The 12,377-nt window shown below is 47.0% G+C and overlaps 4 protein-coding genes across 4 annotated transcripts; 2 read left to right on the top strand and 2 right to left on the bottom strand.

The window, feature by feature from the left end:
* Nucleotides 1-2,077: 2,077 nt before the first annotated feature.
* On the bottom strand, nt 2,078-2,906 carry PHATRDRAFT_12161 (predicted protein; the record flags this gene model as incomplete). Its single annotated transcript, XM_002179674.1, has 2 exons — nt 2,078-2,448; nt 2,525-2,906. 2 exons carry the CDS (start codon nt 2,904-2,906, stop codon nt 2,078-2,080), a joined length of 753 nt encoding a protein of 250 aa, XP_002179710.1.
* A 996-nt stretch (nt 2,907-3,902) lies between these two features.
* On the top strand, nt 3,903-4,442 carry PHATRDRAFT_12233 (predicted protein; the record flags this gene model as incomplete). Its single annotated transcript, XM_002179872.1, has 1 exon — nt 3,903-4,442. One exon carries the CDS (start codon nt 3,903-3,905, stop codon nt 4,440-4,442), a length of 540 nt encoding a protein of 179 aa, XP_002179908.1.
* A 575-nt stretch (nt 4,443-5,017) lies between these two features.
* PHATRDRAFT_35370 (predicted protein) lies at nt 5,018-6,628 on the top strand (the record flags this gene model as incomplete). Its single annotated transcript, XM_002179871.1, has 3 exons — nt 5,018-5,647; nt 5,726-5,842; nt 5,912-6,628. The coding sequence occupies 3 exons, from the start codon at nt 5,018-5,020 to the stop codon at nt 6,626-6,628; spliced, it is 1,464 nt and encodes a 487-aa protein (XP_002179907.1).
* Nucleotides 6,629-6,712: 84 nt separating this feature from the next.
* Nucleotides 6,713-11,961, bottom strand: PHATRDRAFT_45626 (predicted protein; the record flags this gene model as incomplete). The annotated part of the gene is made up of 5 exons (XM_002179673.1): nt 6,713-8,070; nt 8,210-8,288; nt 8,323-8,369; nt 8,866-10,624; nt 10,702-11,961. The coding sequence occupies 5 exons, from the start codon at nt 11,959-11,961 to the stop codon at nt 6,713-6,715; spliced, it is 4,503 nt and encodes a 1,500-aa protein (XP_002179709.1).
* Between the last annotated feature and the right edge of the window lie 416 nt (nt 11,962-12,377).

Here is a 12,377-nt window from a genome sequence, read left to right as displayed (position 1 = left end):
GGAAAGACGAGTGTGCTAGAAATATCTTGGTCTGTGCCTTTAGCACCGCACCATTGTCAAAACCTTTGTTTGTCCGGACCCAAACTTTTGACCGACATTGAAACGGCTCACAGCGTGGGTCATACTGTCAATTGCAAGATTTAAGAAACGCTTGGATTCATAATTTGGCTTTTCAATTTAAAAAGCTCAATCAGCTTGCTTACTGTTACATTTGTACTAACAGGAAAACAAAGAATTTCCTGACATAACATAAAAACGAGATAGCAAGCGTGGGCATCGCTAACTGTAACTTCTTCATAAAAATGCTAATCGAATAGATACCACATATCGCCATGCACATAAATTCTAATGGATAGTATGTACCAGTTTTTGATCCAGTGTTGACGGCTATAGAGCATTTTGAACAAGGGCCGAAAACCTGAACAAGCCGAGAAAGAGAGCGGATGATCCTAGTACAAATATGAGTATGAAAATCTCATACTCGAGCTGCGTAAGTAAGATAGCAGTAACACAACTCGTTTTTCATCCATTCTTTCGAGGCAAGATTGTAATCTTTTGACCAGGCTGGATACCTGACAATCCAAGCATTTTCAACATAGACTTTTGTTTTTCCGCTTCCTTTTCTTGTAACTCTTTGATGCGTTGCTGCTTTTGATCTTCACGTTGAAACTTACGTTGCTGTTCCCGGGCTAACGCTATTTTGAAGGATCTATCATCACAGCCATAAATACCTTCGTCAGTCAACTCGACCCCGGCGCCATCTCGGTCGCTCGCAGCCCCATGAATCTTGGCTGCTTGGTCGTGACGCTTTTCTATTTGTCGTTCTCGACCTTCCTTGCGGGGATAAAAGTCTTCCTCTGCGGCCTTAATGTGTTGCTTCAGTCGGTGATTGGCAACCCGATCTGTGTACCGATCCTCGGCGGTTCTACGCGGACTTTCCTCGAGTACAGCTCGACCCGAAGGGATGACAGCAGAAGAGGAAAGCTGAATTGGAGATGACTCTTCTTCCATATCTCCTGCATGGTACTCCGTCTGCTTCCGCACACCATCCTGGAGATGCTGCAAGTTTCGCTCCTCTGTTTCATTGACTTTGAAACTCCACGCGTGGCGAGTAGTTTTACATTCCTCTAGAGCAGCGGCAGGAAGACCCTTGGGATCGTAGTATGCCTGCTCCAATTTTCCAGCATTGTATTGAGATACAAAGCGAGAAAAGGCGTCGCGAGTTTCAGCTGCATTCAAGTCATTGAAAGCTCGACCCTCTTCTCGATGAAGATACACCCATAAATGCTGATGAAAGGCAAAGTAGTCCTTTTCGGCATCCAACATTTGATCGGGAGTGTTCCCAAGTGGATCACCGAGAGCTTTCAGCATTCGGCTCTTCGGCTTCACGTGCTTTTGCTTTTTCTCAAGAATCATTCCTTTCCGGCTACTGCTTTTCTTTCTCTTGCGATCTTCCTTTTCCCGATGCCTTTGGTTGGAGCTTCTCCTTTGTTCGCTGTTGTGGCGTTTTCGACTATCCCTCTTATCATTTCCGTGAGCACCAACTTCGTCTCGATAAACTTTTCGTTTGCGAGGATGGTCGGCATCGTGATTGCGTGAAGAGCTTTCACGTTTCTTTTTGGCCCTAGTCTGTTGAGCGTCGTCCGGACCAAGATGTCGACTGCTACTCTTGCGTTCTTGTGCGTCAATGTACTCTTGCGCTTTACGCAGGAGTCTCTCCTCCTTTGTCTCTTCCGTTTCGGAGCGACGACTTTGACTTCTACGTACCATTGCTGTGTCATGCAAACAGTAAATGTAAATGCAACTGCATAGCAAGTCACAGCGTTTTCGTCATGTTCGGCTGACACGACCAAAATGCAGAATCGGTACCGAATGAGCACACATACCCATTTGTGCGCTCAAAATACGAGCGATCAACCGACAGTGAACGTTGCAGCTACGACAATGGATTGTTATCCATACCTACCGAGAGCAGAAACAAACTTTATCACACCGCACCAACCATTTTCACCTTGCCCATTTTCTATAAATTAGAATAAAGTATAGCAATTCCGAAAAACTGAATTTCAGTGTAAATTTATATCTTCCTTCGTTTCGAATCTGGCTGGTTCTCTTCTACTACGAGTCCTGCCGGTAGAACACCGTTGCTGACGGCATTTTCGATTGCTTCTACGTCTTTGGCCGACATAGCATTATCAAGCATAGCTCTAATCTTTTCCTTTTCAGCCGCCGTGAATCTGTGAGTAAACGACCGCCCGCCATCCAATGCTTCACCAGGAACAAAAGTTTTGGGCAAAGACTTTTGCACATCCTCCTCTAGTGCAGCACCAGCCGTGCTGATAGCAAACTTGGCAGCTTTCTCGCGCTCACCTGGCTTAATTTTTCGAAAATCTAAAACTTTAAGAGATGGAATCTTGGCAATAGCAAACAGTCGGTAATGTTGTTGCCCTGGTGTAGAAGCAAGTCTGGTAAGAAGCCATGATTCGCCAAGACACTATTCACAGTCATACCATACTCCACTTACGAGTTACGGCATTCCCAACTAAACATAAATGCTCGAGGCCTGCACACGCTTCACCGATATTAACCAGTTCCCCCAGAGACGCAATGTTGTTGTCACTCATGTAGAGATGTCGTATGCAATTTGCATTTTTGGAAATATTTATGGCGTCCACACTTTCAATGTTGTTCCCCGAGCAGTGAAGTGTCGCGAGCCTTCGTACCCGTGGAAAATTTTCCAGGCGCACTATTCGATTGTTGGTCAAGTCCCAAGCGTCGTAATCATCCCGAGCAGCGCCCATATTCTCGATGAAAGGAATCGCTAGCTCCCGAAGCACAAGCTCGCGCTCACCGTCGGGATTCACACGCTGCTCGGCCTGCTGTATGGTTTCTGCGCTAATCCGCATGGTGTATTCCTTGCCGAGAGCGTCGTCTAAAATTGGTAGGATTGATGTCTAATGATGGAACAAAATTAACAGGGCGTCGCAATCTGCAGGAAGTGACTGGACATTAGAACTGTAAAATATCTAGTTTTAGGTTTGCACAAAATCAATAGATTGGATTACAAATTGTAAGTGGCGGTACGCAATCGGCATTCACAGTCAGTATGGAGATTTTCACGGTTTCAGAATACAGCATGTTACAGCTCCAATTAATCTGCAGCGCTGTGAAAGATGTTGCTGTCGGCATTGATGATCCAATAAGGGGGCTAGGTTTTTGGTTTTGTGCGGTGTTCCCGTGGTGTGCGTCTGTCTGCGTTTCAGACTGTGTATCGAATCGTCTTGCGTTTGGTGCTCGTCCGACAAACGGTTGCATGGACCGACGGAATGGCCATATGGATTCGCTCGACTAAAAGATTTCGCCGAGCAGCAAGCGCAACTACCCGCCTATCCTCTTTCGACGTCATCGACAGCCATATTCGCTCTGCATGTCGACCATGAACGCCTTTCGAGCTGCCAGCCGCTTGGCTCCGAGAGCGTTCGGCCAAGTTACTCTAAACTTTAATGTCAGACCCCTTTTTGGAAACAGTGAGTGAGAGGCATGACGTGTTGAAAGAAACATCGAGCAAGGAAGCCAGATAGAGGGCAATGAGAAGATGCTGCCGATGTTTGTGTCGTAGCTGTACAAATTCGTAGGATTTCTACTGTGTCCGTCTGGCCTCCCACTCTAGTAAAACTGAATTTACAATTTCTTAATCTGGTGCAACAAGCCGTGCAATGTGCCTACCAATACTGGCTGACTTATTGATGATGTTTTGATAGATTGAAGTTACTGCTCACTTGCCTGGTCCCCAGAAAAGCACTAACGCTGTCTTTTCAATTTTATTTTGCGTATCTTCAGCCGCAGGTCGTGCATTCTCTGGTAAGACTCCGGCTCTTCATGAGCTTGGTAGCGTTGACCACATGTTTGAAGAAGACCGTGTTGACAAGGTTGCCGAACCTGAACGCCGCGCTTTTACGTATTTGATGCTTTCTTCTGTCCGTTTCGCTTACGCTTCGGCTGCCCGTCTTCTGGTCGTTAAGTTCGTCGCTTCCATGAGCGCGTCCGCCGATGTTCTTGCTCTTGCGTTCTCTGAATTTGATCTCTCTTCTATTGAAATGGGAAAGACCATTACCGCGAAGTGGCGCGGAAAGCCTGTTTTTATCCGACGCCGATCGGCGGCTGAAATTGCCACCGAAGCGGCCGTTCCAATGGAATACCTTCGTGATCAGGAAACTGACGCAGACCGTACCCTCAAGCCTGAATTTATTGTTGTGTTGGGTATCTGTCCCCACTTGGGTTGCGTGCCTGTGTCCAACGCAGGTGACTTTGGTGGATGGTTCTGTCCGTGTCACGGATCTCACTACGATAAGTCCGGACGTATTCGAAAGGGACCGTCTCCGCTGAACTTGGAAGTTCCGCCATACAAGTTTATCGACGAAAACGTCATTTTGATGGGTTAATTCCCTATAACTGACTTGAGATATGCTGTATTTAATAAGAAAATCAAACAACGTCACTTGCGCACAGTGCAGGCTTATTACATTCGCGTTCCATCGAAGTCGACAGCACCTGACGTGTCCCGATGAGTTCAGCATTTTTCTCATTGTTTGTGGCCATGCCGAGAAAACGATTTAGTTTCCTATACATTGCGAAGAGATTATCCAGGCTTCATCGTACTGTCAACAAATTTACAGTAACGAGACCAGAAAGACAGGGTGCCCAAAACAACTACCTATGACTGCGTCATAGGCTATGACGCAGACAAAAAATGGAGTGCCAGAACCCTAATCCATGTGGAAAGGGCAGTCTGACAGACGTCAGAATTAGAGCCGAGAGGGCATCGAAAAGTCCCTCATAATTTCGGCCGTCTTTGATAGACTTTTCGTCGACCAGGAGTCGACACGACACGATTGTCTTTGACGAATGATGAAAAGTCACACATTTCATAATCGTGGATGCTCCGGCCTTTTTGCCATGACCTGTCTTTTTGAATAGGATGATTGTCACATAATCCTGGATAGAACTGACATTAAGAATGAGGCTGATTGCGATTTCGCTTTGTTGTTTGATGCCGTGCACGGTGCGATGCCGATCTTGGCGCAATATCGAGCCTCTTCACGGCTGGAATGAGAATGACACTTCCGGTACTATTTGGAGAATGGAGTTCAATCCGTTATTCACCTCGGCACCCACCTCGATGCCAACTACAGCGACGCCATCCGACATTCCCTCATCGAGGCCGTCATCCTTTCCTTCGGCTCCGCCATCGGCCTCACCGTCCGTAGCGCCATCCCCTTCACCTTCGACCGCACCAAGCGAATCTGATCCATACAGACCAAATGATCCACCTAAAAATCCAGAGCAGTGGTATTTCAACTACGATACCTCTGCAAATGCTTTGTATGGGCCTGGGCATGCTGGCATTATTCAACAGCAGAACAACCAGTTCAATGTCGGATACAAAAACAATCGGTGGGGCTCGGTAGGAAACCCTCCTAACAATTACTGGACTGAGTTTATGGACAATGGATTCGGTCCATGGAGAGGGATTTTGGCAAACCGAAATCCTACTCGAAACATGTGTGATCGAGTCGGGATGCAGAGTCCGATTGACCTTCGGCCGAGTGGGGCAGTTTGTGATGAACACCATGAGGTTCGATCTCGTGTAAGGAATATATGCTGTTCGTCTGAAACTCAGTGAATGTAGCTTCCTTTTAATCAATTGTCTTTATCATTTTTACAGAGAGGAGATTTTCAAATTTTCGAAGACGAGGTAACCAAAGAAATTCAGCCGAACAAACTACGATTGCGATACAAACGACGTCCATGTCGCAATCTGAATGAACTGGCATGCCAAGAGGTAAGCATGTCTACTGTGCAATTTTTGATTCCAAAAACTTGAACTGACAAGTTAGATTGCATCCTCTAGCCGGATCCACCGAATGCGGACTTTCCTAACAATTGGGGTGGCTATGCAGACGTGACCCATATTGACTTCAAAGTTCCAGGAGAGCATCTGATTCGAGGCGAAAAATTTGATGGGGAAATGCAGATTTTTCACATTCATCGAGGAAGGCGACGTATGGTGGTACAAAGCGTTACAATTCGAGCCACAAGTACAGGCTTCAACAGCTACTTCCAGGAGGCGATTGATGTCTTTCGAGCGGTATATGACATCAATATAGCTCGATGTTCGGCCCTTCGAAGAAAGGAACGTCGTCTTGTCTCGAATGCCCATATTATATTGGGAAAGAACATGACTAGCAAATTCCATGATTATTCATCTTGGGGTGATTTCTCGACGGGACTTGAGGATGTTGAATTGGAAAGCAAGCGCTCGCTTCGAAAATCAAATTGGGATCCTTACCACGAGCTGCTCATTCCTTCCATACATTTTTATCGGTACGATGGATCTTTGACAGAGCCACCGTGTGGCGAATTTGTCTCTTGGTTTGTTTCTGACACTCCCATGAGAATCAGTTTGAGCCAGTTGGAAGAGGTCAAAACAATATTATTCAAGAATGTTGACGAAAATTGCCAACCTACCAGTGTACAATTTGGCCATAGCGTGGCGCGCCCGATTCAGGAAACAGCGGGTCGTCCAGTCTGGCAATGTACTCCCCGAGAGTTTGGCCCCGACCCGTAAGAAACGGTGTCTGTCCCTTGTAAAGAACTATAGCTGCTTCTACCATCATTAGGACCCTCCGCGCAATTTATTTTTTATATGCGCCTATTTTTTCGCCAGCGTGTTGTACCGCCGTTCTAGGGCCGTTTGTCGTGATCTCTTTGCACCCCTGTCGACTAATTTTTCAAGCGCCAAATCAATAATCGCAACATGATGGACATCGCCACGTCGTTGCACCCAAGCCAAAAGGGCAAGCTTTCCAGCTGTGTTCAAACAACGCACGTAGCCTGATAAATCATACGCTTTGGGAAGAGGAAATTCCTCGTCGCCCTCTACTACCCGCATCCCAGCAAAGGCGTGCCGTGCGGAACGATTGCCATCGTAGAGCAAGAAATCACTCCCAAACTTTGCCCCGCAAGATAGATTGAGGCTCGTGTTACTGTGCAGTAATTGAACAACTGCATCAGATGCTGTATCCCGTGAGTATGTGTCCCTCAGCGACGGACGAATCTCGTAGAATGCCACGTCTCTTGGACCAACAGGGACTGACACTGTCGGCATCGTATTTATTTGCAAAGGCTGACCCAACATTTGCGGTTTCATGCGCATCCAAACTTCGGGGACCAAATGATAAGGCATTTCGCGTAGGTTTTCTGCTCTGCGTTGTGCTTCTGCTGGTAGCATACTCTCTTTGAGCGTTTCCCCCCATTTTCTGGCAAGGTCCTCGTCCAAGACGATCTTGAGTGCGGGGGTATGACGTACATCCCCCAAAAGACCAAGCTGTATTCCAGTAAAGGTCAGCGGTGCAGAAAGCGCTACCGGAGGCACACCATCTCTCTCACCTCGCAAATCAGCCAGCTCTTGCTCCAAGGCGGAATGATCGATAGAAAGATGGGCGTACCGATCGTTGTTGTTTTCTTCCGATTCCCACACTTTTCCACAATCGCCGTCTTCGCTGTTCGTCAGTCGCTCTAAATTTTTCTCTGCCTCATTCTTTTCATGTGAGGCAATGGGATTATCGCTAGCTTGGGGACGTGCCTGTTCCGACGCTTTTTGTTGTTGGAAAGCCTCCCTTTGTTGATTCCGTCGCTTAGATTTGGCCTTTTTCTTTTCTTTACTGGTCATGCGTCTCTCCTCGCCCGTTTCTTCATCAATCATTTTGAAGACGACATTAGGAAGTGTCGTTGGTTTTATTTTTCCAAATTCTTTCCCGTGAAGAGCTTGTTTGACAAGCTTCGAACTCGGGCGCACACGCCGAATCCCAATATAAGTAGGAGCAAGACGATGTTGGTTGCTGACGCAACGGGCCAAATCTGCCGAAAAGATGACGGCCGCTACGCGTTTCTGTTGCGTCTCTTCCATACCGAATCCACTGAAGGAAAGGGCTTTATGTACAGACCTTTGGGATGCGAGCGAACTTGGACCATGTTCCCGTCGTACATGTATGGACTGCTTTTTCGGGACTGTATCAGGGTATGTTACAGTGACAGTTACATTAGTTACATCTGTATCTTCCTTGTATATCAAGATTGGCAGGCAAGTGTGACATGTCCGGAAGAAAGTGACATGCCGCATGAAGTGCTTAGAAAAGAGCGAGCTCACCTTCGGCAGAATAGTATTTTCGATGGGACTTGAGGATATGATCATTCGATGAAAGGAGGGAACGGACTGAATGTAAGAACTAAAAAATGTAACAATCGGAGGAATCGATGTACTTGCAGAAGACCAGCAATCAGACAGCGAGGTTCGGGAGCATACAGAACTAGTGAAAAGTAAAATATAGAACACACAATAACACGCATTCGCTAGCTCTATCAAAAGAGTAGATCAAACGTAAAGAAGAAATAATAGAGAATCTGTGTGTTACGTCTCGGTTATTGACGAGTCACTTACTGTCAACCATTTTTCGAAAGACCAGAACAAACCGGAGTTTTCACAGTCAACTCTTGTAATCTTCGGGGGAAAATAGTGCCTACAAGGATAGGATTATGATGTGGTGCCAATCAATGCTGTAAACCTTCACGCTAAGATTTTGGGATGTTTGACAAGGAAAGCTGGTAGTCTGCTAAGCGGTATTCACAGCGGTGTCCAGAGGGTTATATTCAAGATATTTCTATTTATAAAGTACTAAACTGTCCCAGGTAGCAAAGTCAGCGGACGACACTGGAAACTATAATCCTTGTATCGAACTGTTACTGCACTCATGTCGTATGTTTGTGGCAATGTTGCCCAGCACAACGAAAGTTTTTGCCGCTCACTTGTTTTAAGATATGGCTGAATCTTGGATATCATCTCTGTCTGCGTCCCAAAGTCTTCGGAAAACCACTGGCATACGCGTGGCAGCTGGACATACACTTCACGAGAGCTCTTTTGCACAGTCACAACAACGCTGGAAAGGTACAATCGGCAGGCTGCATCCAATTGTTCGTTTAATCGCTCGGGACGGAAAATAAAGATACAGCTCGGGTTGCTGGTAGACCCACAGTTCAATGCAAAATTGATGCGATAGTCAGCTTTTGTAAGAGCGAATGCATATTGTGACTTAGGAAGAACAAATCTCGATATAAACTGAGAAGGATACGCCATTTTAGAGCGAATGATACAATGCTCCAGCTCGGTTAGCGAAAAGACGTCGTCTCCCACTTCATACGCAATATTATTGAAGTAGCCGATCCATTTCAGACTAGAACCGGGAGGTCCCAGAACCAAGAATGCATGCATAATCATAGTATGGTATACGTTCAAGAAAAATGCCAGTCGTGATTCTTCTGGTAGCCCCCTAACGTTGGCTCTTTTCAATGCCGCAGCACTACTGAGAAATTGTCGTCGCCTTTGGTAGTCCTCATCGCTTGACGGATTCAGTGCCAGTCTGAGCGCTTCTTCTGCCAGAATCAAAGGATTCTTGACGTTTACTTGCGCCCGAAAGCAAAACTGTCCACAGTTCAATATCCTTCGATTCTTGACATTCCACATCGAACTCTTGTGTAAAAACTCCTCAGCTGGATTATCGAATTCCATGAGCTGCGGTGAAGACGTGTCTTGTGAAGCAACGGAGTCACGGTCGTCGTTTTGATTCAACATTTTTACACGGAGAATTACTTCCAACCATGCTTTACAGTCAGTCTCCGAAGAAAACATCAAGTAGACGGAACGACCAACAGTTTCTACAACCAAAAAACAGAATCCTGGAAGATGAGGAAATGCGTTCGGTTCCATTCGCTCGGTGCGCATAATGCTGGAAATCGTGATTCGAAAGTGGGGCTTTCTCTTCTCGGGATGATAAAACGAAATATTGCAATCCGTTATCTTTGCCCATTCCTCAATCCAATGCCGGTCACTGACAGCTCTCGCTACAAAACCGGAAACGCGAATAATGGAGTGCTTTTTCTCTGAGAGAGGAGTCGGGGCTCGCTTCAAAAAAGTGGCGTCAAAATCACTCTGTTCCCTTTTGAAATGTTGTAGATTGTTTTGGTCTCCGTTCACGAGGACCAGTCCGAGCATACGTCTCATTCGTTCTGCCGTGGACATTCGCGGGGAAAAGTTCTCGTCGACAAGCCTCGATACTCTTTGTTGAGCGCCAGTATCCCCAATCGCCGATTCACAAGCTTGAACGGAGCGAAATGTTACGTTCGAACCAACAACAATTGCAAATGTTCGACAATAACCTCCTCTGTTGGAAACAACATCAAGCCAAGCAGGCACAATACTGTCAATTGTTACAAGCAAATCCACGGAGACAGCTGGGTCATTGTCGGAGGCGCTCTGCTCATAAACCAAAGATACACTGGTCTCCTCGGCATCGTAGAAGTCTTCACCATCTGAATCTGCAAGCATGAGTGCAGGGAATGACTGACTATCTAAGCGTTTCAAGCCTGCACTATGATTTTCACCTTCAGATCCCTCAGATTCCTCCCGTTCCAGCAAGCGACTTCTATCGCTTACTCTAAAAATGTTGTCTCTTTCCTCGTCTTCGAGCTCTTCTTCTGCCGATTGGTCTTTATCGCCGAAGTAGGTTACCTGCAGCAGGAAAAGTAAATTGGTGAGAATGGCGGTCCTCCAATTCACTGGGTGGTGGTCATTGGTGTTTTTCGTACCTGAATAGCAAAAGCATAATTGTTATACTTTTGTAAATGAGGCTGTTGCTTTCCCGTCTTTTCGTAAAGTACTATCCGCAAAAACGAATCGCTCCAGAGTGTCCTGAGATTAATATCACCGGACATGGGTAAGTTCACGAGATGCCAGGTTGGAAGATCAATGTACATGGAATAGTACGTCATCGAGTACGTGTCCTCCATGTTCCAATCCCAATTTTTGGCCTTGCGTCGTGCCGACGATGCCTCTTTGCTTTCGGGGAAAGGATCTTCCGATATGGTGGGCGGCACCTCGCCGCGAGGCGTCACCGCGACGCGTTCGAACGAGCTATGTGCCGGTGCAGCAACCCGCGGCATTTCCAATCCTTCTGTGTCTCCGAAGGAATACCGCAAATCGCTAAAGAAACGTTCCAGACAGCGTATCAGTAATCCCAAGAGTCCTCGCGTGAGGAGACCAACTTTCATTTTCTGAGAAATCTCGGCACCTAGGAAAAGCTTGCCTTTGGGTTTTCGTTTGAACTTTCCCTGAATTTGTAAAACAACGTTCCGTTTTTTCTTGGCAAAGAGGCGCTCGGACCAGTAGGGATCTTCGTCTGGATCGGTAGGCCGTATCAGCAACAGTACTTTACCCTTGAACAGATCTGTTTCAAACTCGACAGGATTTCGTGAATTGGTGGGGAAATTGGGGTCAAACTTGCCGGCTTTCCGCAATAACTGCACGTCCAGTGACGTGAACTTTGGAAGCGTCGCGGTAGGCAAGGACTCGGATACACCCGGGCCAACGGAAGCAGCGGAATCCTCGTTCATCCTTTCTTCTTGAGCTGTTTTCTCCGATTCCGTCTCCCCGTTCGATTCGGGACCCGACGGTACATCTGTCAGAGGTCTATTTAGGAGCGACATCAATTCCCTACGACCTTCTCTGGTCTGCACCAAGGTGGGTGGAATCATCACAACCTTACCACCGGACGGGAGTTGAATTTCTGCAACGACTATCGTATCATTCAAAATCCGACGTTCTACCACCGAATCACGTTTGCCCACCGCTGCTTGTATCTCATTCTCTTCGCAGACCCACGTTGCTGTGGAGGAAGTCGCGGCCGGTATCAGTAGAACCGTCCTACTCCGCTCGGCATCGACGAGAATGCACGACGAGCCGTCGTGTTCGGACACGAAACGGTTCGGAAATATGTGCATGAGTTCCGCCGCATCTTGCTTTGGATCCTCCGTGTTAAGGCTCAGGACGGACGATGGACCGGATCCCATCACAGGCCAGCAGGGTTGTGGGAAACCGTCTCGAGTGAGGGTGTGGTCGTTAAGTCCAGAATCTCGTTCTTGACGAAGAAAAGTGGGAGTAGTCACTGTCAAATTTGTCGAGTCGTCTCTCTCTATGTGTGTGTTACAAACAACTCCGTCTCGAGGTCACTCCCGACAGTTCTACCCCACCCAAACTCTGTCGGTCCCGATTCCCATCCAATACCTGAGAGTGACTAACTGTAAGATTCGGCCGGTAGATTGCCAAGAAAGTCAGGGAGGGTCTGACTGACAGTGAGCGCCACGGTAGACACGGTATTCCGGAAGCTACTTTTTCGACACGGACCGAATCTACCCTCGTTCTCGCGTAGCGTCGGTGTGGAGAAAAATGAATGCGTGTCACACATATACACACGGTCGTGCATTAT

The sequence above is a fragment of the Phaeodactylum tricornutum genome, chromosome 7, assembly GCF_000150955.2.
Source record: "Phaeodactylum tricornutum CCAP 1055/1 chromosome 7, whole genome shotgun sequence".
NCBI classification, from domain to species: Eukaryota; Bacillariophyta; class Bacillariophyceae; order Surirellales; family Neidiaceae; genus Phaeodactylum; species Phaeodactylum tricornutum.
Note: the sequence above shows the minus strand (reverse complement) of the source record. Positions and strands in the feature narration are given on the sequence as shown.